This window comes from Vombatus ursinus, unplaced genomic scaffold (assembly GCF_900497805.2).
Source record: "Vombatus ursinus unplaced genomic scaffold, bare-nosed wombat genome assembly UNPS02014799.1, whole genome shotgun sequence".
Classification (NCBI taxonomy): Eukaryota; Metazoa; Chordata; class Mammalia; order Diprotodontia; family Vombatidae; genus Vombatus; species Vombatus ursinus.
In genome coordinates, this window is record NW_020954577.1 from 35,027,554 (window position 1) to 35,055,251 (window position 27,698).

A 27,698-nucleotide genomic window follows, 5' to 3' on the forward strand; every position below is an offset into this window, starting at 1 on the left:
GGAATCCACTGATAAGCACGATTATATTTTCAGCTATTCTGTTTATATCAAGTATGTCTCTTTCACTTATTTCTCAAATCATTTAAATATTAAGAGTTGTGTAGCGTGCTCAGACATAGATGTGCTGCAGTCCTGATCACTTGAAGGAATACTTCCTTCAATGGGACCATGGATCCATTGTGCTAATGGAATACTTAAGTCTCCCTGGCCCTGCTTTTTTAAACTAATTTTAAAATATCTCTCAAGACGCTTACGGATTTATGGCTAGAAGGAAAATTCAGGGTCATCTAACTTGAACTCAAATCCTCAGATTCTGGATATATGGCCCTTTCCATTGCATGATGATGCTTCTACTTTTAAGTAATCCCTAAGGAACAACTTATGTAGACTCTTTCAAGAAAGTAGAACACATCTCTGTTAAAAGTAGTGCTACATTATTGCAAACAGTGTCTGAAAGTCCAATGACCCCTAGAGTTAGTGATCATTTCAAGAAAGTTGTTGTTTATCCTAGTAGAAGGTTAAGTCATCGATATTACACAGTAATTTCTTCTATGAGTAAAAAAGTCACATGTAAAAAGTTTCATGCCAGTCTGAGAAACAATTGGTCATATTTCAACATTTATTTCTTTGCAAAATAAATCCAGTACCATCCCTCCCAGAAACTGTTTACCATTGATTTAGTCTAAATGTAGCAAAAAAAAAATTAAAAATCCCTCTTCTCCCAAAGACTTCTGGCTCTTGTTGTACACTTATGTTCATTTCAGATGAAATCAGAGGTGCTCTCCCTACTCATTTTTTTTCTTCTGTCGTAGGGCAGGAATCGGATACGAAGCTTCAGGCTAATTCAATAAAAGTGTGTAGCCCCGTTGCTGATACAGCCAAACTATCCATCTTCACTTCTGAAACAGTATTCCATAAGGGATAAGATAGACCATTCTAGGAGTCTGAATTTGAACGGTTGCTTATTATTGTCAAGTAGTTATGTGCTGGGTAAAGAAAATAAAAATAAAATCATAGAAAATCCACTGTAAGACCTAATGATCAGGCTTCATCCTTTATTAGGTAGTTAGAGACAATCGATGTTTACAGGTCAAATTTAAGGGCGGCCATTTGAACCAAAACTGTTCCACAGAGCATGGAGGCAAAGAGATTCAGACACCGCATAGAATTTGCACGGGTTTGCATGTGATACTGTTTGCTTTCAGCCTTCTTTAAATTAACCCTCCCTCATGTCCCTAGAATAACGCACATAACCCTGGCCTTGCTTCCTAAGGATACAGAAGGGTCAACTGCTGTGAAATTGAAGAATTGTGGAAAAATACTTGGCATATTGTTATATACCAGCTATTTATTTTTCATCTTCAATTCAGAGGAGACATTTAGCTTTGTTTTATTTCCTCCTTATGAGTATTTTTTTTTCAGATTATGACATTGGTTGACTGTTGTGAAAACCAAAGTATTTTGTGTAATGGAAACACTGAACCAAAGTCAGGGCTCCAAAGAACCTGTTTAGCCGTATCTGGCCATTCTATGAGCTGCCAATGGGTCATCTTCCTCTGTAAGGTCAAACAGTATTACCCATGCAGAGGGCTCCCAAAACACTCTGAGTTACCCCTCAATTGGCTAAACAGATGGACCAGAAATTTAATTGTAGGTGAAAGTGGGACAAACCATTGAGACAAAAGGCTACAGATATTGGAAAGTTTAAAATAAACAACAGTCAAAATAGCAATTTGAGGAGATAATTTAAATAAATACCCATGTGAATCTTCTGAGCTCCTTGCCCCACAAAATACACAAAACACATTTTTCTTCTTTTGCTTAAAAATATATATGTATACATACATACATACATACATACATATATATACACACACATATATATGTATATATTTAAGCACACAATTTTTAAAGAGATGAGCACCACGGACTATGGCTAGATTGTGGATTAGAAAGCTCAAAACCATGCTCAACTCAGAGCACTGAACTTGTAGTGGGTGTTTTTAAATATGGCAACAGTCAAATGTGAAACATCCGCAGTTCAAAAGTATTATTTCATCATGAATTCTTGACATCTCTCAAATTGCTGCTAATTTCCTTTATTTTATTTTTATTTGTTATTAAAAGTAATTTTAAGAAGGTCATACATGTGCCTTCCTATCCCTTCCTCATTAAATAGCCTTTACAAAAACTTTTCAAAAATATTTTTTTTTCCCTAAACCTAAGTAGTAGTTTTTATTCTTGTTCTAAGTGTAAGAGCGGCATGTCTCTCAGCTATGGAGCAATGCGACTGCATTCTCCTCTGTCAGGTGGATAAGATCCCTTTTAGCTCTCTGAGGGCAAAAGTCAATCATGTTGATCACAAATCAAAGGCACAGCTATTTCTGATGCCGTTTACTACTTACCACTTTGATGATAAAGTGTGAAGTTGGATGGTTATATATTTATTTCATATAGTAGTTTTTTTCTGTTTATAAGTTATTTTCTTAATCTTTCTAACATATATACAATATATATAATATATATACTTATATATACCCCTGATAAATCTTATTTTAAAGGGACACTGTCAACCCTTCAAAGCCTTACATTGATCACATAAAGCTTCCAATATGCAGAAGTCCATGATAGAAATGAAGGTACAATAAGACCTTCTAGGTGTTTTTCTCTACTCCATATCCACGGTGTGCAGTTAACTCATCTGCATTTTTTTCCTTGTTGCTACTTACCTTTACATATACAGTAAACATTTATATCATGTCAGTAGGAGATCTAAAAATTAAACAATTAAGCTTATGACTACCATTGTACTCCAAATGAAAGCATTCTACCTACAGACAGTACCACTGGCATGATACAAAGGGGGTGTGTTGCAGAGGTATAATATGCTCCCCTTTTTTATGAGGTAGGGATGACCATGGATTTCCTACTCAGCACTTATCTTGGCACTATAGCTCAAGGTTATGGCCATCCCTAGCTCACAGAAACTGAGCAGGTCGGCTGCCTGCCATATTTATTTTCTTTATACCCATGGCACGTAATTTCCCCCAGTGCTTACCCATCCATATTTTCAAACATGGATATTTGTTGTTTCTGGGTACTCAGAACATTGCCACAAATCACTTTTCTTTTTTCTGATTTTCTTGGGGGGAAGGGTTATCCCAAAGCATGACTCCACTGTATAATATCTCTGAACACTGCATTCATTTGTCTCAGAGTTGAGGAGGAGAAAAAAGATTATTGATTTGATTCGGAAGACCTCCCCAACAGTTTCATTGGTGTCCATTGTTTTGGCTACTTACAGGATCTGGCTGGTTATTCTACCTTTTGTGATTCAGTGATAACCCTAAAGGTGTTAAATTGCAACATGGCTACTGTTTTACAAGACAACTACTGCATCTAATTTTGTTCTGATAAATACCCAGTAACTGCTGACATGGCGGAGGATCAGTAAGGGGTCTACTATTCACAGTGTTGCTGCTGCTTCTCATTCTTCTTCTTCTCGTTAATCTACAGAATAAAGTACTGAATATACATTGGAACCAGTTAATGCCCTTGGACAAATGTATAGTTGTTTCATAAAGCAGGAAAGACAATGCAGGGGAAGTAGGTGCCCAAAAGCACGGTCACAAAGGTTTTTGTAAATTCTAGATACCACTACGAGTCAATGCTGGAGATCACTTCTAAAACAGTCAATATTCAAGAGGAATGCTCTTATGTGGAGAAAATGCTGACCCCTTCCCCTCCCTCCCATCCCCTTTTAGAATCTTTTCAATTCACTATCAAAAGTCCTGGCTCTTCAGATAGACTTTAAACTATAAATAAACACTGCATAGTTCATTTTTTTTTGTTTTCTTTGTTTTTTGAAAAAAAAAAAATTATTGCAGTACAATGACTCCCATTTGGAGTTCAGTAAGGAGCAAACAGCACAGGAGTATGGGTGGTCCGTATGGGCCCGGGAGCAGGCCGGAGGAGTGCTGGAGGAAGTGCAGATGGCTGGAAGAGGGTGGCTGCCGGAGCTGTCCGGAGACTGAAGGGTGAATTCACTGCCACAGCGGCTGCAGCTGCCGCAGCTGCCAGTGGGTTGGGGAGGATCCGTGGAGCCAATGGCTTGGAAGGTTCCTTAGAAAATACTAATTTTACCTGTAATGGAGAGGGAAAAGAAGGTGGAAGAGAAAGATAGCAGAATTTGGGGACGTGTTCTTTCCCAGTTGGCTCCATATTAGATAGCGTTAGAATTCCAAAGGACCATTCATAAGAAAGCTAGATTTATGATTCAAATATACACACGCAATGAACTATAGGATTTCAAATATCTTTTCAAAGGAAAACCTGGCTGATAATTTGACTAATCTGTTAAGAGAAACTATGTGTGTGTTTGTGTGTTGGCGTCTCCTATGAGGACGTAAGCTCCTTGAGGTGAGGGACTGTCTTACTTCCTGTATCTGTATCCCCAGCCCTTAGCTTAGGGCTGGGCACATTGTTAGCACTTAATAAATGCCTCCCCCAACTATTCATCCATTCGTGCTAGGGCATTCTCATTAGAAACACAACCAGCAAACCTTCCATTTGCCAAAGACAGTAACTGGTTAACAAATGCACAGTAGAGAGTTTGCCACACTTGGAAATGTTGACAGTGGAGTGAGTGACATCACTGTGGAGTCACAGAATCCTGGCTTTGCTATGGACTATCTGATCTTAAACAAGTTATTCAATCTCTCTGGTCTCATTTTCCTTATCTGTAAAATGTAAGAGCTGGCTTAGATGGTCTGTGAAAGCCCTGCAACCTCAAATATGTGAACTCCTAACAACATTCCTGAATACTGGTTTTATAAAATGAGGGGTTTGGACAAGATAACCCCAAAGATTCTTTCCAATTCCAAAGCTTTGTGCCTGTGATCCAGTCATTTCACCTCCTGGGGCCTCAGTTTCTTTGTTAAGAAGTGGGTTTAGACTATCTGGTTTCTGAGCTCCCTTCAAATTCCAAAGCTATGATCCTCATAGGACTACAAGTGATAGGAAATGTAAATGAGACAGTGATGGGCACATCACATCTCTGTGACGAGTACAATTTAAGTAAATTACCCAGAGAGATTCAGAGCAAAAAAAAAAAAAAAATAAAATGAGAGAAAGGGAGAAAGATTCATCATCCCTCAGACAGGCAGCTGTCATCTGACAATCCGATCCTGTCAAATGGGCCACAGAGAATGTCACTCTCATTTGAGCACGTGGAAAAACTTGAGAAAAACAAAAGCTATTCTTAAAGTGAAAGATCTTACCTCTAACAAGTTAAACATTTTTTTGTTTCCTCATCATTTAAAAAAAAAAGCTGTATTCTCTCAGCTTCAATCTAAATCACTAGCCTGGATCTCCTGCCAGAAGCATCGGTAAAATGGCAGCTCTGAGGATGATTTCCAGGTATAGAAATAGTAAGATTTTTTTTTTTAAGTAGTGAGATTTTTAAAGTGTTTGAAATTAATACGAACACTTTAAAAACCTAACTCTTCACCTTCAGTAAATATTTACTTTGGCTAACTATAAAGGTAAATAAAGCCAAGGTTACTTAATAAGAAGATGAAATCAACAGCAATTCAGATTAGCATTTCTAATCTCATGCTGTAGTTAACATTGTTTCTAAGCTAAAAAAAGACATTTTGTTTGTATAATGAGAGAGTTATACACATTATCCATTTGTGTATATATACATATACATACACATGCTAAATAGGTAACCAATTTCTCTTTTTCACTTTGGAAATTTCTATACTACTTTTTTTTCTTGTTGCATTTGTCTTTGGGGTCTCAAATGAATCTATATCAATATTTAACTATCTCTCTATATATATGTGTGTGGGTGGGGAGGGGGGGAGCATTTTACAAAGATGGAACTCACAAAATGAAAAGGTAGAATTCTATATGATCACCAAAAGGCAAAGGGAAAAAGAAATATGTCCAAATCAAAACATTGATTGGGTTGATACTCCCAAGCCACTCAGGCTTAAAACATCCTACTTTACTTTGACTTGTCTATATTATTCATTAGTCCCTCAAAAGAAGCAGCAAAAGTGTCTTGCTTCTCGTACCTTTTGTTTTCAAGAGAGTTCTGCCTTTGAAATCAATACCAGAAATATACAGTAGGTGAACCATACTGCCCTCTTTATTGCTTTCTCTTTTCTTCCTAGACTCAGTGACAAATAGGGAGTTCAATGAAAAGATACATGAACGGTGTTAGGGATAACAGCTGCATCTATTCAATGGCAAAATATTAGTTTAGACGCTGGTAATTTCCCCGGACTGAGTTGATTCAATTATTTATTGAATACATCAAATACTTGCACGCTTTGTGGATACAACCATTATCTCAAATACTGTCACTCAAGGATTCATCAGCTCATTTTTAAGTGAAAACCATTTTCAAATTCAACATATTTGAAGGGAAGTGAAAACTGTACTCACCCCAAGTGGATGTGCTCCCTTTTGAAGTTTATTATAGGGACTGTATTTAGGTTTGGGGGGTTTCCCAGCAGCTCTGTCTTTGTGCCTTCTACTGCTGATGTGCTATTAAATATAGGGAAAGGAAAGGAACTTTTAAAACTTGACTACAGAAATCCTCAAAAATGTTGCCTTCTATCCTAGGAGATTTCAGTATGTGTTGAACTTTTAATATTAATTAAATTTACTTGAACTTCTCAACTATACCACTCACAGAACTATAATTCCTAGTATTTAGACTCAGACATTTTCTATTTAAGACTCCTAACTATGTGGAAACTGAGCTCTGGAGAGGAGCAGTGATGTGCCTAATCCTTGTAGTTATCAAATCCATGTCTCTCTTTTCTACCACATTGCTTGGCTTCAACTACTACAGGTCCCTCTCTAACCCAAATTTATTCAATCTGCAAAATCTTGAAGTCAGAAATTTCTTCTCTCTAATTATAATGTCCTGACCTTCCTTTCTCTTACTCAATCAATCTTCTCAAATCGGTTCACACTTTGTAACCTTCATTTTCTCAAATTCTATAATTCCACTCCATCTATCTTATTCTGGTCTTGCTTCTTTCCCTCCACAATTTTGACCCCATGGTCAGTCATGGTATAACGTGTCATCCTCCACCCTTGAATTTTCTGCCCTCTTAATCTTCCAGAAATCTCACACTAATCTCCCGAGTAATTCTAGCCAATGCCTTTTCAGCTCCTTACTGTTCTAGAAAGAATAGTCAATCCTTCATTTCCCCATCGCCTTCCACAATCTTCTGCAATTTGTTTCACCTACCTATCATTAATATTAAAGTTTCTTTGTATTTCGCTTATATTCATTATTTGAATGTAGGGATCTTGGGTGAGGGACTTTCTTTTATTCCTTTTGTTTTGCTCAATATCCAACATATTCCCTTTCATATAGTATATGCTTAAAAATATTTGGCATTCTGATTTAGTTAATTTATTAAGACATCAGATTCAAAAGGCATGCACTTAAATTCTCCCCACTCCCACCAGAAATATGATCTAAGGAAAAGAATTAATTCACACATGTGCTTTTGAAGGGTTATATCTATTTGGGTATTCATTGTAAAAACTAATAGATGTTGCTGTAATTTTTCTATGGTACAAATCTCTTTTTTTATGGAAGGTACCTTGAAAGAGAAAGAAAGTTCTTGGGGAAACTTTATGGGCAAATAAAACCATATGCCAGGCAGAGATGAATTTATTTCCATACTAACGTTTATCCCTCTGTCTGTACAATTCAGTATCAACCTAATAAATCTGAAAGGTAGAGAAGGTTTCAGTGAATAAGAGCTCTAAGAAAAAATATTGTTCAGAAGCCCACAAAATTGATTATAATTAGAGTGTTGTGCTCTCAGGTTATATCATGGGTATACAGAATAAATTATAATCTGAAGGTTGTTTTCTTAGCTCCTGTCACTGGTATATCTTAAAAGAAATTTCTTTATTCTTATTTAGTGGTTTTAAGAAATGCCATAAAAATAGTTACTACAAGTGTAAACTCCTTAAAGCCAAGCATTTTCAGTTGTTAACTGTGTCCCCTATGCTGTTAGTATGAGTTGATGGATTGATTGATCAGTATCCCGGGTTTGTAGTGAGGAATTTAACAATGACTTGGGATATTTTCCCTTTAAATAAAATCTTATTTAGTTGGCTAGTAAATCTGACCTCAAAAATTTACTGGCTAACAGCCCAACCATATAGAGTGGCTTGTCCTCATCAGACTGGACATTTGTCAGCCCCAGAAGGACATTGATTTCTTTCTCAGAGAATCAGGCTGCTCCACACATACAAATGTCCAATAAATACTTAGCGTTCAAAGGGACAGTCTGCTTGCCCAGTCCACGTGGGGACACCACAGGTTCTTGCTCTCAGATTGGAACCACCCACCTGTTTAAGTTGTGTCTCTGAATTTACATGCACGTCACAGATTTCACAGTGAAACGTCTTGTTTTGCAGGCCTGTGTTTCCCTTGTTGATCGGCCCCTTGCCTTTTACTCCTACTCGAGGAAATGCCTTAATGGTCCCACTCCCATTCCGGGCTTCCAGCATGGTTTTGTGCTTAGTCCCTGAAATATATATTTAAAGGAAAAGAAAGACAGAAATGGGATCAGAGAGGAGTAAAAAAAATGTTGCAACTAGTTAGATCCCTCTTCCCATCTCTGTAAAAAACAAACAAACAACTACTAGTCTGCTTTACATCATGACTAATGTGAATATATGTTTAATATGAATGCATAAGTAGAGCCTGTATCAGATTGCGTGTCATCTTGGGGAGGGGGGACAAGAGGGAGTGGGAGAAAATTGAAAACTCTAAATCTTATGGAAGTGAATGTTGAAAACTAAAAATAAATAAATAAATTATATATATATATATATATATAAACCCAACCATTAGATATTTTTCATATTCCATGGCTGACCATTGGAATATATGGGAATTTTAGAATAGTAACAACTCTCTCTCTCTCTCTCTCTCTCTCACACACACACACACACACACACACACACACACATGCACACAGACACACACACATACAAGTATAAAACCAGCCTGACTAAATCAAAGTGTGCTGAGGTAAAATTAAATAGATATGACTTTATTTCCTTATGTCATTTCATTATGTCTCTTGCTGGATGGTTGGTATTTGAAAAGAAAGAGGAATTCTGTCCTTGAGGTGGTCTTAGAGAAGGGATTAGGTCTAAATGAACTATATAACAGAAAGGTTATTGTGTGAAATAAGTAGTTCCCCAAACTCTGAATATACATTCATGATCTTATGTAGAAGAAGTACCAAAGAAGAAGGAAAGAAGCTCTATGTACCCAAAGGTTCCTTTTGGGTAGCTTAAAGAGGATAATAACATCCACCCTGATGAGATGCTCTATTTTAACATCAAATCATTGGAACCAGATGGTAAGGAAAGGGTACAAACACTACAATTGTCTCCACAATAGGTTATAGAGCCAGACTACTATTTTCTTTGAAGAAAGCAATAGTAGACTTTTTGGGGGGATGTGAAGTATTTAGTCACTGTAAATACACAGATTAAAACAAGATTTGTTTTACCATTGAAATTTTACACAATTTAATGATAAACATATTTCTCCTGATTTTTTTCACAAAATTTCTGATTTTTGGCACTATCAGACATTTTTCTTTCCCTTGATGATGGGGAATGTTAGCTCTTACTTCTAGGAGAAATTTTCTGTGGAGAATTTTTGGGAGGGAATGGACAAAAATCGCAGTAGAATTCCCAACAGTTAGGAAGGCGAGACCCAGCTTTGTAAGAACTACAGGGTCATAGCAATAAGAAGAAATCATGGCTCTGAGGTCACTTTTGACATCAACTCAATATGTATATTTACCTTGTCACACTTTGGAAACTCCTCAGTGTTTTGGCTAGTGTCCTTCAACTAGTGGTACATTCCTAAAGTGGAATTACCCATTCTAGTAAGAAGAACCTTTTCTTCTTTTTGACTTTACTTTGACCTTAGCTTTCCAATTTACCTTTCCTCTAGCGCCCTTTCCTGCACTCTACCACTATTTGGATGGGTTAGTCAAAAGCCAATAGCAAACTACATCCTTTGGCTTGTGACAATATGCAAATGTTTCTCTAGGGTAGCTCTGTATCAGCACACAACATGCACTAGACAAAAGCTATTCAGAATGAATTTTCCCCTGATTAAATAAAGGTAGGTGTGCATTTCACAGTCTGCGATGATAATAGGTCTTATAGTTTTGCCATTAAATTAACTCTAAAGTGGTAGCATGGCCTAGTGGATACAGAGCAGGCCTCAGAGTCAGGAAGATCCTAGGTTCAAATCTTGCCATGGACACATACTGGCTACTCTGGACAATCCATTTAATTTCTCAGTGCTTCGGCAACACTTTAAGGCTACACGCATTACAGAAAACATTTCAATTTGAACTGGTAAAGAGAGTTTCTTGACTGGAAACTGGCCATACCAATGCAATTGGAGGTCTCTCCCCTTAAAAAGAAAAAAAAAGAGAGATATAGGTATATCTACAACTATCTCTATCTCTGTATATCTATCCCTATATGGATGTATATCTATATCTACCCCTCCTCTCAACTATGCCCTGTTGTAATCATAGCTGTCCATGAATCCCAGAATCAGAGATGAAAGGAACCTGAGTGACCATCTAGTCTAAGGCACAAATGAAAATGAGTCCCCACAACACAACGAGTGGTTGTCCAGATTTTCCCAGTAGATTTTAGCACAGAGCCTTGAACAGGACAGACATTCACTAAATGCTCATTGAATTGAATTTGACTGGGGAACTCACTATTTCCTCCAGACATTCATTCCATTTAGGATAGATTTAATTATTAGGAAGTTGTTGCTTTTCCCTTACATCAAATCTAATCTCCTTATTTGCAATTTCTGTCCTTTCCCCTTAGTTCTGGCCTCTGGTATCAAGTAGAACAAATCAAATTCTTCTTCTACACAATAATTCCTGAAATACTTGAAGACAACTACCGGGTTTCCCACCATCTCCTTTCCTCCGGGCTAAAGATCCAAGAACTTCCACTGATCATGTGCTATGATCTAGAGGACTTTCCATATCCTATTCATTTCTTTCTGAATACTGATTATCTCTTCTAAAATGTGATGCCTAGTACTAAACATCATTCGCTAGATATGGTCATACTAGGGCAGAGTACAGTGGGGCTATTACCTGCCTTATCCTGGACATTAACTCTCCATGCTACTCAACTGTATTAAATTCTTTATCTGTAGCATCACTCTTGACCTACCAACCCTCCTCCCCTTCTAAGGATTTCTTTTTAGGCAAACTACTATTTTCTTCTCTCTCTTGTACTTGTGAAGGTGCTTTTGGGCATCCAAATATGATTTGACGTTATCTTCAATAAACTTCATTTTCCTAAATTAAGCCCGATGTCCCAGCCTAATGAGTCTTTTTTGAATCCTAACTTCCATGCAATGTGTTAGCTATCCTTCCTGGCTGTGTCTTCTGTAAATTTCATACTCGTATTTTATAAGAGGCAGCAAGGAGGAGAAGTGGATAAAGATTCAAGAAGACCTGAGTTCAAATCTTGTCTGGGACACTTTTTGTGTAACTCTTAGCATGTTAGCCTTTCTTTGCTTCTGTTTCCTCATTCATAAAATGGGGGTAATACAAGTACTGACTCCAAAGGTTATTGTGAAGATAAAATGAATGATCTTTGTAAAGTACTTTGCAAACTTTCAAACACTATATCAATTCATGATTATGATAGCAATTATAATTTCTAAAAGAACAATTAAGCCATAGAGTCAAAATTAAGCAAGATATAAGTGAAAACTTATGTTTTTAAGTGAATATATAAAATGGGTAAAATGAGGGTGGTCTCAGTAGGAAATTAACATGTTTTCATTTATTCTAATTTGCTCAGAACCAATTCTAACAGAGAAAATCTCAATTAACCTGGGCTTTGGATCAACCATATTAAATAGAAAACAAATCTCATGCCATCAACCCATGGTTAATAGTATTTAAATAGCTTGATTATCAACTTTTTTTTTTGTTTGTTTACCTCTCCAGGGTAGAAATCATTGGCAGGGACAGCCATTTCCTCTTCCCTTTTAGGAATAATAAAAAGATTTGAGCCATGACCTAGGAAAATTCTTTTATTATTTTAATTTCTATGAGCCAAACTTGCTTTTAATATCCATCCATTCAAGAAGCACTAATTGTCAATTATCTTGAAATGCATTTGTGCTAGGCTCAGGGACTATGAAAACATTTGGAGCAGTACCGGCCTTCAAAGAACTTATTGGCAGTCTACTACAATAAGACAACACCAAAATTAATGCTGTCCTTATATTCTGCCTCCTTTTTACCTTGGAAAATATCATGTATCATTCTGATATATAATGGATTGGTTATCAAAAAGAAAAATAGATCTCCTTTGCCTTATCATTTAAAAAAAAAGTCTGCCTCTAAAGAATATCTAAACAGACACTAAGAGAAATTTCATTATAATTATACAACAAGATTCAGCATGTTTGAAAAGTGGATTTTCTGATTAAGTGATAATTATTGGCATCTATACTGAGTTGCAAGACACAAGATAACAAAAGGGCCATTTTCTCTAGAGCCAATGGCAACGAGATGAGGAATTCATCTAGATCTAAGCTGCCTCATTGAGCTTCCTCCCTCCCTTCAAAACAAAAACAAAAGAAAACAAACCAAACCCAAAACTATTGAACTCATTTTTGGCAGTCCTAGGAAGACAAGGGACTTTATTTCCTTGATCATGTGCTTCAGGTCGAACTCACTTGAATCATACTTTTCTGCCAAGTTTTTCTGAATTCCCTTGAGATCAGATCATTTCATGGCAAGGGTTTCTTCCCTGCCTTGATTCAATTTGGTTCCCCACTTTTCCATTGGCATAGGAGTGGGATTTAAACCTTTGCTCCTACAAGCTCTCTAAGAAGGTGTGAATTACTTAGCTTTATGCCTCATACTAGATGGGTTTTACACATGTAGATTTGCAGAGGAACCTTTTAAAGTGTTTGCCTTTTGTCTTCCATTAGGCAATTTCTGAGGATGGAACTTTGGATCTTCTGGGTGGCCTTGACTCTACTTGATTTTTTATTCTATTTCTGACCTTTTAAAGGGGGAAAAAAAAGGTGATTTCCCAGTGGTTCCAGGTACTTGAGTACTGGCTAACTGATATTTTAATGTATTCAAATAAGCCCTTAGAAAACCCCTGCCATTCCCCAAACCTCTACTCTAATTGCTTATTTAGCACAAGTTCAGCCTACTTAACTTTAAATAAATGAGCAGGAAAAGTGCTTTTGCTATAAATAGCACATTGGAAAGGTCTTATACAATATATGGTGTTCGATTCATACCATGTGTTCTGAGAAAGCAAAATTCTCCTCAGTTTGTTAACTCTATGGGTATCATAAGCATTAATCAAGCCCCAACTGAAATCTTATCTCACCCGTGAAGATTCACTGACCCCTTGTTCCTCTAAAATCTTAAAATACTTTTTGTCAGTTTCATTTTTTTGAGCACTTCCCTCCCCCCACATACAGTCTAATTTTGGCGATCCTTTTGGTGACATTAACCTGATTCCATTCTTAAGCATCCAGAACATTGTTGTCCCAGAAATAAGGGAGCAAAAGATAAAGGAAGTGTCTCTAGTAGCAAATGGAGAAGCAATGAGTATCAGGCAATGAATGGCTGTAGCTGAGATGAGCTGAGAATGCAGATTCTATCTGTTCTTATTGGCCAGTTCATCAGAGGAGAATTGAAGACATGCAAAGATTATATCTGATGTGCTGTGATTGGCTGATTCTTTCATGAAGTGAGGATGATTGGCAGACACTAGAAAAAGAAAGGTCTAAGAAATGAAAACGGAAAGAGTCAAGTAACGTGCATAGACTAGTGGGATCATAGACAGCAAAGGTCTTTGGTCTATCTCATCACTCATTTTACAGTTAAGAAAACTAGTAGAGTAGTTCAGTTGTGCTGTGGCTTAAATGGCCTTGGTGGCTTGACCAAGGAAATTGATCACCTTTTTAAAACTAGTATTTTCAAAGGAAAATATTCTTCAGCTTCCAAATATCTAACCTACAATGTCTGCCATGTAGACTAGATGTTCCCACTGATATCCTAACTACAAGGAAAAAATAAATTCAAGAATTGATTCAAGCTCCAAAGCCTATAATTTGGCCCTGGACCCTGTAAAACTAAATCAGCTTCCTTTGGCTCCAGCTGCTTCTTAAGAAAGTTCCAGAGGGGCTTGGTATGGGCGATTCATCACTGGGCCTGGAATCAGGAGGACCCAACTTCCATCCAGCCTGATACAGTTAATAGCTGCATGACCCTAGGTACATCACTTAACCTTTGTTTGTCTCAGTTTCCTCAACTATAACATTTACTGCAATAAAAAGCAATAGTGCAATACTATAATAAAACTATAATAATAGCACCTCCCTCCCAGGGTTGTTGTGAGAATCAAATGATATTGAAATTGTAAAGGGCTTAGCACAGTGCCCGGCACATAGTAGGTGCTATAGAAATGTTAGTAATAATGATGATATTGCTCGGCTCTAAGCCTTTAACTTTTTGTTATTTTCTCAATTTTTCTTGACCATCAAAGTTTGATCACTCAAAACATGATGTCACCTTACCCTCCCCCGCCTACAAGTCTGCTTGTTTCCCTGGTAGAGACCCCCTGCTACAAATCTCTGACCCCCGACTTTGTTGGAATTAGATGCCTCATCCGTCATCTTTTCTCACTTTCCCATCTAGGGACAGCTAGATGACATAATGTATATACTTCTGGCCTGGAGTCAGGCAGACCTCCCTATGCCTGACGGGTTTCTAGGTTTTCTGTCAACATTCCTGCCTAAATACTAATTTCCTCTCTCACTGGCCAAGGGAAAGAGGAGGAGGCACAAAGCAGTCAGTATGACCTCAAGAAGAAAACACACTCTGTCTCTGGAAGTACCCAGAGATGACCCCATCTATCACAACATGACAGAAATACAAACACCAAGCAAGGTGCCATAACTCATCCCTGTTCAGAGGGTAACACACAATGAAGTTAATTGATTCCAAATCACTCCGATATCTAATCCCCCAAACCGATTATCTCTAAAAGGGAATACAGAGGCACATTTCAAGGACACACTAAGGCATTGAAGGAGTATTTATTTAAAGACTGGAGAAGACAAAGGGAGACCACTGAAGTAACTGACCTCCACTGCCTTCCTATCCATGCCATCCACTGGAAGGGAGTTGAAAACACATACTTCAGAAAAAACGTTACAAGACATTTTCTACCTAAACGTTGGACAAAAGTGATGAGCTCAGCTGTCTGGAGGGTGGTCAATCAGGGTGACAGCTGCGGCCAAGTCTCTGCCAATGACACCAGCACAAAGATAACCATGGCTGGCCAGTGTCGCTCTATGCTATCGATGAGAGGGCTTTCTACCTTTTCTACTGTCTGGTGTGTAGGCCCACTGACGATCTTCCATTTTTCTCTGCTTTATCCTTTAGAAAAATGTCTTTATTCCTTCTTTGTGTACACGACAGAGGGACAGATGCCGTTTTGTCTCAGTGGGAAAAAAAATGGAGAAATCACAAAGAATGGTAAAGGAACTGGGATGTTAGCAGCATGGGGAAAATCCAGGCATGGGATCATGGTCTATCTCTGACTTAGTAAACATATCTAAATATTGAAAGATAGATTTATAAACTCTTCTATGGCAATTGCTTCAATTTTGTTTTTGTAGCCACGGGGCCTATGTAATAGGCACTTAATAAATGTTTGTGAATAAATGAAGTCCTAAGAATTTACTTGAGATATTCAGAGGCTCGGTATGGACAGTGGGATTGGAATCTACATTTATCTGACTTCCAAACAGCACTCTAACTAACTAGCCACATTAAGAATAACAGAGGGCAGCGAGGTGGCACAGTAGATAGAGCACCGGCTCTGGAGTCAGGAGGACCTGAGTTCAAATTCGGCCTCAGACACTTGACATTTACTAGCTGTGTGACTCTGGGCAAGTCATTTAATCCCATTGCCTAGCAAAAAAAAAAAAAGAATAACAACAACAACAGCAATGATAATAATAATAATGATAGCTAGCATTTATATAGTGCTTTAAGGTTTCCAAAATACTTTACAAATATTATCCCATTTTATCCTCACAGCAATCCTGAGGGAACAGAGGTAGACAAGAGGTCAAATGACTTCCTCAGGGTTACACAGTTAGTAAGTGTCCGAGGCTGTATTTGACTCCTGGAGTCTTCCTGACTCCAGGCCCAGCAATGCTCTATCTACTACGTCACCCAAGAAAGAACCTTAAAGAACCTCCAGTCCAATGTTCTCATTTTATAAATGAGGAATCTAAGGCCTGGATAGGTTAAATAAATTACTCATAGTCACACCGGTTAGAAATAACAGAGCCAGAATTCAAATTCTGGACCTATAATTCCAAATCTAACACCCCTTGTCCCTACAAGTATGGCCTATGACCAATGTCTTGGAACTAGAATGACTTTTATTGATATTGCACAGGAGGTGAAGGAAGGGGAGTCCATGATGTAACTCTAGAAGTAGCAGATAATTTCTTGGCTCACAAGTTGGAACTCTGACCGTTGTGTTCCACAAGGGGCAGTGAGGCTCTAGATCAGGGATGGGGAACCTGCGGCCTTCAGGCCACATGTGGCCCTCTAGATCCTCAAGTGTGGGCCCTTTGACTGAATACAAACCTCACAGAACAAAAATAAAAGGATTTGTTCTGTACAACTTGGACTCAGTCAAAAGGCCGCACCCGAGGACTTAGAAGGCCACCTGTGGCCTCGAGGCAGCAGGTTCCCTACCTCTGGTCTAGAGCACAACTATAGGCAAATTACCTAGCCAGTTAAGCCTCCATCTCCTCATCTATAGGAAGGAGATAATAACATTTCTGCTGCTGCCTTGAGGGGAGGAAAGTGCTTCACAAACCTTAAAGTGCCTTATAAATGTGAACTGTGCAATGAACAAACTACTTATTATTATAATATAATTATAATATAAATAATGTACTTAGTATAATATTCACAATATACTTATTATTACAATGGTAATAATATAATTAATGAAGAAAAGGAGATGTTAAAGTGCTCGTGACAAACATTGGTATTTCAGAATGTCTCCTAAAACAAAATGGTTACACAGCCAATGTGAGGGGGAGATTAGATTATATTTTAGATAAAAAATTTATTAAGTACTTATTATATGTCAGGAACCATACTAAACTATGGAAATACAAATACAAGCAAAAAGAAAAGCAGTCCCTGCCCTCAAGGAGCTTACATTCTAATGGGAGAAGACAGCATAGAAAGGAACTATGGTGGTGGTGGGGTACTCAAAGTCAAGGTGGAAAAGTCATCTGGAGAGTTAGGAGCTGACTCGATTCAAAATGGGAAGGACAAATTCTTTCTTCTTTCTCCCTCCCAATCCACATGGTCCACTGCCACCAGGAAGCAGAAGGCTGTCTAACTCTGTTAGCTATCATTCTATGGTAGCATGATTCCACTCAGCACATTGCAGTCCTATGGGCTCTCTCTTTCTCCCACCCGCATGATACTCCGTCTCCCCTCTTGGTTCCAGTTGGTGATTGTCTCCCATGCCTGGAATATTTTCTCTCTTTCATGCTGCCTCTTAGAAACCCTGGCTCCTTTCAAGACTCAGTTCAAGTATCAACCTTTGCAAGCAGCCTTTTACGGTCTCCTTAGCTTCTAATGCCTTTCCAACAAAGGTTAAATGTTTTGGCTTTGGGTGTGTCTTATATGTGTTTATAGATGTATATACTATTTTGTTCTCTTACAGAATGTAAACTTCTTGAGGACAGGGAATATTTTCTTTAGTCTTCATATCCCCAGTACCCTAGAACAAAGCCTGATACAGAGTAGGCACTTAATGAATGTTTATGAATTGGTTAGAGACGCTTCTGAGAATTTCCTGCTTGATTTTTTGAATTTCAACAATTATTTATTAAGCAACAGTCAAATTGTATTTATTAAGTGCCTACTATGTTCCTGGAACTGGACTAAGTGTTCTATGCACTGATGAAAAATGATAGACCCAGTTCTCAAGAAAATCGTAGTCCAATAGGAGGGATAACATGTGGATAGATAAGTATGATGCAAAGTGGAATGGTATGGGGCTAAGGAGAGGTCCAGAAGAAGAATTTAAGGAAAGCAAGATCACTCTCAGTTGAGAGATTTGAATAAGTTTTATTGTTGGAAAACAAAAAAGGGCTAGAAAGTAGAGAAAAATTCCAGCCTTTAGAAAAAAGGAAGATATGTCTTCCAGGTGTGGGGGAAGATACATTTTTGGGGGGAGGGGCAGGGAGAAAAGGGATTCCTTTAAAGAACAGATAAAAATTATTTGTAATTAGCATATAATAGCTGATATTTTTATAGCACTTTAATATTTCAGAGCATTTTCCATATATTATCTTATTTGAGCCTCACAACAACCCTGGAGGTAGGTGCTATTATTATTCCCATTTTACCAAATAGAGAAACAGAGACTGAGAGAGGTTGAGTGACTTGCCCAGGGTCACACAGTTAGTCTGTGAGGCATGATTTGAACTCAGGCCTTATTGACTCTATACCTATTGACAAATAAACAGAGGCTTCTTAAACACCTGAAAACAGTTAGCTCTCTGATCTTTCCAGTTCTCCAGAATTTTTCATCACAGATAAGATGCTAAAGCTATTTTAGCCAAGATTTTGCTCAAGTTATGACAGGCTCCAAGTTATTAGAGCCTGAATTCATGAGATTTTCCTTCAGATTGAAATGAAAGACAATAACAGAAAAGTAAAAGAAACATCATCTAAACACATAGAATTCATGAAAAGGGAATACACCTGAGAGATTGTCATTGTTTTAGCAACAATTTGAATAACAGGTTTTATTCACTCCTGAAAACCTTTGGAAGAAAGTCAAGGACATGATATTATCCCAGTTGAACATAAGCTCTTTGAGGGCAGGAACTGTCTCAACTTTTCATTTGTATCCCGAATACTTAGCATAATGTGTGGCTTATAGTAGGTACTTAATAAATGCTTCTTCATTCATGGATCGCTGTCTCTCTTAAGGATAAGGGGGTCTAGAGAGGTTACTTGCCCAATTGTCCCAGATCCCCAAAAGACAAAATCAGTAGTATATCTTGCAGCAGAACTCGGAAGTCTCCTGACTTGTCACCCAGAGCAGCTTGGGGAGCAGATGGAGTACTGTCTCTAGAGGCAGGAAGATCTGAGTTTACTTCTTACCTGTGGTACCTACTGGCTATGTGATGCTGGACAAATCATTCAACTTGTCAGTACACTAATCATATCTCTAAGACTGTAAGTTACTGGAAAATTCCTGAACTCCATTAACAGGAGTTTCCTCTCCCAGAGTCCCCTATGGCAAGTTCATTTCCCACCTCAAGCTCCCTCAATCTTAAGAGTCAGAGCCAAAGCAACTTGCTTTTCTTATTTGTTTCTGAATCACACATTGCTGAGGAAAATTGGAGATTGATTCCCATTTCCTTTAGAAATTAACTTCAGGCCCAAAGAACACAATTCATTTATCTGCTCAGAACATGGCTGGGTGAATTGATCTTCTCCCCAAAATTAATGTTATCATGTTAGAGTAGTGAATGGTTCAGTCTTCTTGAGAAATAATTGAACTTCCAATTTTTTTTTTTAATCTTTCAGTTTCTTTGTTACAACAAGAATACACACCATGCATCTGTAGACTATAGATTTTGACTTGGGGCCAAATTTTCTCTGTGCATCTCTGCCCCTGAACCCATGAACTCTCAGTGAATTCTAATAGAACTTCACATGCAGAAGGCAGATAAGGGCTAAAAGAATTGGTCTCCCTGGGCAATTACTGCATTAGATTTTCAAAGTCAATAGCTGGCATATGCTGATGGGTTTGGCACCCTTCTGTCAGCATAAAGTTGTTCTATTAAATCTTGGGTTTATACCAGTTTCATTGAGGATCTCTTTTTCATTGTAATTATGGCCAACGAATTCCATCCTTTAGAAGACATTAGGGAAAATGTGGTGCCTGGGGAGATTTCTTCTCATAATTGAAGGCAATATGCTATATGATTATTTTAGAATGGAATAGGAAAAACATATTGGGAAGAAATACAGAATTATAGATTGAGAACTAGGAGGAAATTCAGAGGTCACCTAATCTACCCTCTTCCCTCATTTTACATATGGGAAAATTATGGCCCAAAGACATGAGGAACTTGTTTAACATCACGTTGTAGGACAGTTCTAAACGGCTATGGTGCGATGGCATAGAAGTAAAATATTTCATTAGACTATGGGATCTTTGATTTAGAACTAGAAGATACTTCAGAGGGCATCTTATCTTACTCCCTCATTTTACAGATAAAGAAGCTAAGAGCAAGAAATGTGAAGTGACTTGTTAGATGTATGGAAGAGCAAGTATTGGTGTCCATGTCTTTGATTCCAAATTTAGGACACTTAGTACTATACTGGGGCACTGTCGACTGTATGGGGCAGCTAGGTAGTGCAGTGGATAGAACACTGGGCCTACAGTCAGGAACACTCATCTTCCTAAGTTCAAATCTGATCTCTGACACTGACTAGCTGTGTGACCCTAGGCAAGTCACTTAACCTCATTTGCCTCAGTTTCCTCATCTGTAAAATGAGCTTGAAAATTAAATGATGAAAGACTCCAATATCTCTGCCAAGAAAATCCCAAATAGGGTCGCAACTGAAATGACTGAACCACCACGACAATCACTGTTACTCCTGGCTTCCCCAGATAATCATTGTCATGTTGAAAAAAAAAAAAAGTACTCCACCACACTGCCTACATTTGTTCATTTCCATGTGTCACATTGCCATGACTGGGGATTCATTTGGATGAACCAAGATTCTCATTTCTCTGATGCCTGCCAACGGAAAGATCTCTAGCTCTGGAATCAGAAAATGTGGGTTAAAATCCCAATACTGAGGCTCACTATCTATGTGATCTTGGGCAAATCACTTAACCTCACTGGATCTCAGGTTTCTCATCTGCTAAAAATGGCAGGGTTTAGGTGAATGGCCTCTGTGCTCTCTCCCAGCTCTTGATCTGGATTCTACGATTCTGGGAGATGCTGAGGGGGGTATCAGTCAATCACATAGTAGTATGAATTAATTCAACGTGATTGCTTTCTGCCTAACACTGAAAGAGGTACACTGGAATGTTGTTTCGGGGAGCTAGCAAGAGGAGAGACAACTCTAAGGCATGATCTCTCTACCTTGGTTTACATATTGAAACACATTAATGTAGATCGTCTTAATGTATGAGATCGAAAGCCACCTTTACATTCACAGATGACTCAGTGCTTCTCCAGGAAACTAAAGTAATCAAGGTTGGCTGTGTTTATAATTCTTCTTGGCCATATGGACTCAGCCTAAGATAACAGCAATAGTTCGGAGAGAAGCAGGGTTGGTGATGGTGGCCACTTTATGGGGAAAAATAAAACCAGTAGGTTTGCATTTGAGTACGCCCCCAAAACCAAAGGACTTACTGGGTGTAGGACATAAAGGTAACTTTTTCTGACACACCATCTCCAAAAGTTGAATTTTATGCAAAATAACAACGAAAACAACAATAACAACAACAAAGTACGGCTTTGCAAAGCATTCGCCTCGCTCCCGTTCCTTATGTGACATCCCGCTTGTCGTTTTAATTCTTTAATGGCTAATGAATCCTTTGTAATTGCAGTTTTCTGCCACCTTTTTGTCCCCTGCCCCAGAAAGATCTAATCTATTCCGAGGAAGATAATTGTGGAGCTGCTGAGACAGGACAGAAATCGCTACATCTCACCGCTGTTGTGGGCCTCCAGCTGGGAGGCCGAGTTGACAGCGACCTTGCATAGCGAACAATACAGGAGCCTCTTGGCCTTCTCTTCCTCAGTCTCTGCAGAAGGACATGAGCCGTGGTTGCCAGGGGTGGCAGGGGTGGGGGTCTTTTCCACTTTGGAGGTGATCTCTGGTGTCATAACACTGCTCTTTCTAATTTCCACGGTGGCTGCAGTTGATATTGCTGGTGTCCCTGTGGTACCGTCTGCAGTCAAAATAACCAAGAATTAAAGGAAAAAATTAGTGTTTTTTACCTTTATCTGGAGATCCAGTCTTACAGCTACATGGTGCAATATAAAACTCAGATGATCCTTGGTGGGGGGGGGAATGGATGGATGGATAAACATATGTACACAGAACATACATATATACACAAGGACAAGCAAATGCATACATGGGTGCATATCTATACACATACACACATGCATATGCATTCACATAGGCACATGCATGGTTTGGAGTAGTAGCCATGATAGATTTTCCATGTGAATCTACATGCTTGGTAATTTTTTTCCCCTTAATTTGTATCATGGTTAAAAATAATACTCTTGACAAGCACTCCTGACGTGTTGACAGAAATGCAAGAAAAAAGTGGAGAGTAACACAATAAGAAATAAGGGCTTGTCTTTTTTCTTGACTTATATCCCCGAGTTTTTTTAAGATTATTTTGTTCTTATTTCTCTCTGCCCTTCCCTCCTGCCTTCCCTCAATATCAAGATTTTATTTTTAATATTTTGTTTTTCTTTTTAAATTAAATAACAGGCTCTGGTTCCTTTCCAGGTATCTGCATGCAATAATGGGAGACAGATATCATAGCCTATTATGTAAATGAGCAGCTCAAAAACTATTAAATGCTTGTAGAGGAAAAGAGGTGCCTATTTAACACTAGTTTAAAAGATCAACTTATTGCCATGTAAACATAGAGTCTACATGTATCTCCGTAGCCACACAGGCAGTACAGTGGATAGACCTCTTGGCCTGGAGTCAGGAAGATCTGAGTTCAAATCCAGCCTCTGATACTTACTAGCTATGTGAATCTAGCAGCTCATTTAACCACTGTCTGCCTCAGTTTCCTCATCTGTAAAATGGGATTAACAATAGCATCTACTTCTCAGAGTTATTATGAGGATCAAAAGAGATATTTGCAAAATTGTTAGCATAGTTCCTGGTACATAGTAGGCACTATATATATATATATATATATATATATATATATATATATGTTAGCTATTTTTATTATTAATGTATTTCCATCTATGAATTTTTTTGTATTTTTGGGCCTGACCTATGACTTAATTGAGGTAGAAAGCTCATGAAGAAGGAACTCTCCCTCTGTCTATGCAGACTGAGGTTTCCCCCACAACTTAGAGTCTTAAGGCATTTCCTGGGGCACTGAGAATTTATGTTCTTTGCCCAGAGTCACAGAGTTCATGTGCCAGAAGTAGGACTTGAATCCAGATATTATCAGTTCTGAGGATGGATCCCCATCTTCTATTCTAAGCAAGCTGCCTCACACATATGCATATGCTTATCTTTATATATTATATCATTTGATATATACAATGTAAATGCATATATATATGTGTATATTCATGTATGTGTGTGTGACAGTAGAGAGGGAGGGAGGGAGGGAAGGAGAGAATGGGGGGCATAGAGACAGAGAGAAAAGAGAAGAGGAGAAAGGGAGAAAGAGAAAGAGAGAGAGACAGAGACAGAGACAGAGACAGACAAAGACAGACAGAGACAGACAGAGACTTGTAAATTTGGTCAGGAAAAATTCTGCCTCAAGATTTCTAGACTTAACTCCCTTCCCCTGGATGTGCATCCCTTCTGGAGAATGAAAGCCAGCATGGGGACCATTAACTTTAGAAATACATCAAGTCCCTGGCAGCCTCCTCCTAACCTCCCAGGCATGACCTGTTCAGCCTTGGTGGTTCCCTCCACTGGATCCAGAATGACATCCCTGGTTATAGAGCAATTCTTCCTCTCATGGCTTCCAAGAACCATCCTTCATCAAAACATCTGCCTTAACAGCTGGTGAAAATAGAAGGAGCTACTCCATTTGTGAAGTTATTTTTATCTGTCCAGAGGCTTTCCCTTCATTGGTGTTACTAATCCAAAGTTGAAAGGTGCTAAGAAGGGCTTTACCAATGTACCGCCATTTTCTTTAGGGGTTGCAGCAAGAATGATAGATCACTTTGCTTATCACTTGTCTCAAGTCATGGCATCAGTGTTTCCATTCACCAAGATTAAAAAAGAGATACCTGTTGAGTAATCTTGACATGTTTTCTTCACCTGACAGTCTCCTGATTGTTCACAAATGATTTAAAATTCCTCTGCTAAGATCATTCTTCCAAGTCCCATTGTGAAATAGAGATGAGCCTGGCTTCTTGGGCAGTTTCTATAAAACTGGCAAAGCTTCAATTACCAGTCCATTAGCAGGACTACTGTGATAGGACTGTCATGCAAATACTACTTTCAGACAGGTTTATCACCAGAGTTGGCTACCAATTAATTTTTTTTAGAGGGAAGTGGGGGGCTGTGGGGTAAAGAGAGGAGGAGAAGCTATGGGAACCCATTGTGGTCTCTACTAAAATGAGCTGATCTACACCTGTGGAGAGCCACACAAACAAAACCATTAAGATATCCACCGCTAGCCTAAAACACCTATATGTATAGAGGAAAGGCAGCTAGGTGGCCAGTGATAGAGTTCCAGGCTTGGAGTAAAGAAGACTTATCTTCCTGAGTTCTAATCTGGCTTCAGAAACTTACTAGCTGTGTGACCTTGGGCAAGTCACTTAACCCTATTGGCCTCAGTTTCCTCATCTATAAAATGAACTAGAGAAGGAAATGACAAATCACTCCAATATCTTTGCCAAGAAAACCTCAAATGGGGTCATAAAGAACTGGACAAACCCAAACAACTGAACAACAAATAGAGGGAAGACCCATACAAACAATATCACAAATTATCAAAATTATTTATTTAGACTTTAAAATTGCTGAGTATGGTTTCCTCAGGAAACTGCACAAAAGTCATCAACTTCAGCTCTCACTCCACCAAGCAAGTCTTAGTCTTTAAGTTGTAGAGAAAGCTCTGTCTTGGAATGATAAGAGCAGAGTTCCCCTTGTCAATGAAATCACAGTCCAGTTCCTATCCCTTTAACATTGATAATGCTATGGAATGTATGGGTCATAGATTTGGAGCTGGAAAGAACCCTCTCATTTTACAGATATGGAAACTGAGTGACAGAGAGGCTAAGAGACTTGTTCAGTGCCACATAATTGGTAAGCAGAATAATTAACATATAACGTCACCCCATATCCAAAATAATTTTTCCACTACTCCATACTTCCTTTCCTCTCCCCTCTCCCCTTTAGTACCCTTCTTTGTGAAACTTTTAAACTGTATTTTCTCACAATGGCACCTTTTTCTAATCATTATGAAAAATGTGCAACCTGAAATGTAAATATTAATGAGGACATCCTGTAAAAAGCCTCTGATTGCACTTGAAGCCACCATATTTGGCATTTAAAGATGACATTGAACTAAGTGACTGGTGTACGATAAATCACCAACCATCAACCCCTACCCCACCTCTAACCAACTGGAATACATATGCCTGGAAAGTGTTATTTTTTAAGATGACATGTTTGTATCAGAGAGTCATCCATTCATTCCAGAAAATAAAACCTCTGAGAAAGGAAAATATTTGTTGAAATCCAGAGTTTTCCCCAAGCTCACCTAGAGTTTCTTAGAATTTTACTGAGATGCCATTACTGGTCTGTGATATTTTACAGCCAATACACTGGAAGTGACCACCTAGAAGTATCTCTTCTTCTCACAGGCAGGTTTTGGAAGAATGATCACTTTCAATGCAGGTATGCATTGAAAGGGAATCTGGGCCAAGAAATCAAGAGAAAGTGTTGCTAGATCATCTTCATTGCTCTGAGCAGTCTCTCCCATGACATTGCCCCAATCATTTCGTGTCTGGCACAGACCTGCTCCTAGCAGCTTCTGCTCTGAGCTTTAGGTATTTACATCTGGAACCATAAATGTTGTATGGCATAAGTCACTGTGAACTCAGAAAACTTCTCATTTTTTTTTTTAACTGTGAAAAACCTTGACATGGTTGAGAATAAACAAAACATGCCTATCTTACGTTACCAGTGACAGCGAAGCCTGTATCTTTCCTAATCTCACAGGATATTATATATTTACACCAAAAGCTATGCAAGATTAGAGACATCCAAATCACTATGCCTACTGCTTAGCAAAGTATCAACATTTCTTATGGCCAGATCCATACTGGCAATGGGCTTAGAGGACTCACTATCCAAGAGCTTACATTACTCCACTTTACCTTCTATCATATTTCTGATCACAAAGCTTCTCACAGAGATGCAATTGTTCCGTGCTGTATAAATGCAATTAGTTTGAAGTGCCAAGGAAATTAAAAAAACACACACACACACACATTTATCCTGCATTCTCTTACTTGTGCTTAATTTTGACTATGTCATAGAATCCCATTAATTCAGCTTCACAGATTTGAAGTTTGTGATCATTTAAACCATAGGGTTGAGACTGAATTTCCCCTTGGCTCTGTCAATGATTAGAGGGATTATTCCCAAACAGTGGAAACAAATTTAGGGCAATATTTCCCTCCTTAAGAAAAGCGACTATTTTCAAGTACACACCATTACAGACGATGATGTGAATTTCCATCAGTTCTTTTAACATTTGTAAGTAATTCTTGTGATGGGGTGGGAGTGGACTTGTGATATCTAAATGAAGTAGTTTCTACCAATGCACATCTGCATCTTCTCTGCAATATATAATCTTAGAAAGTTTCCTAGGTATTGAGAGGCAAAGTGACTTGTTCAGGGTCACACAATCTACTCCTGTCAAGCAATCAGCATTTAATAAATATCTATTCTGTGTCAGGCAATATGCTAGGGACAGGGGATTTTAAATATGGAACAATACCTAATCTTAAGGGGCTTACATTCTAAAGGGAGAGACAGAAAGTTTAGAGATAAGCATGAACAGAAGAGAGTAACAAACAGAAAAAAATATGAGTAAATAACGGAATACATGGTAGTTAGGGAATGAAGGCATTAAAACATTGGTGATTGAGGGGATTGAAGAACCCTTCATGTAGAAGGTAGTGCTTTATGAAAGGAGGGGGGAGGGAGGGAAAAAGGGAGTGAGTGAGGGAATGAGGGGGAGGGGGAGAGAGAGAGAGAGAGAGAGAGAGAGAGAAACATTTTGCCTCTTTATTCATTAAAAAAATAGCTTCCATTTGATAATAGTTAGCTTACATGAATATAAAAATAACAAAACTACATTCTTTAAAAAAAATGAAACTCAGATATTTCACTGCTTGGCTGGCCAGAGTCACGATTAAGTAACCTTGATGAAGTTTTATTATTCGTCCTTAAGAATACTCGCATACTCCAAAGGATATATGATAACAATGATGCTGCTACTTCCTTCAAAGACGCAAGCACCAACCCATCCCAGCCTGACCAGCCTGTGTTACTTTTGTCCATACCCTCCCAGAAGTTCTCTACAATTGCAAGAATACTAATAGAATTAGCTGCCCATTTGTTTTTCCTCATTCTGACCACATGATTGGTCCTTCTAATGGGGTCATTCGTTTCTTCTGTGACATAGACATCTACTATATCAATTCATTTGTGTAATTCCTTATTGGTCACAGTAAGTGACTAGATTATTTTGTAACTCTCTTTGTACCTCTC

General features: G+C 38.3%; 1 protein-coding gene across 1 annotated transcript in view; it reads right to left on the reverse strand.

The window, feature by feature from the left end:
• Window positions 1-3,889: 3,889 nt before the first annotated feature.
• Window positions 3,890-27,698, reverse strand: part of ZNF385D (zinc finger protein 385D) — a 968,814-nt gene continuing 945,005 nt past the window's right edge. Inside the window, exons 8-11 of the mRNA XM_027872398.1 lie at window positions 21,898-22,137; window positions 8,395-8,573; window positions 6,457-6,558; window positions 3,890-4,143 (exon numbers count right to left, since the gene is read on the reverse strand). Of these exons, the coding sequence (XP_027728199.1) occupies window positions 3,910-4,143; window positions 6,457-6,558; window positions 8,395-8,573; window positions 21,898-22,137 (755 nt within the window). The 3' untranslated portion in view covers window positions 3,890-3,909. The remainder of the gene's footprint in view (window positions 4,144-6,456; window positions 6,559-8,394; window positions 8,574-21,897; window positions 22,138-27,698) is intronic.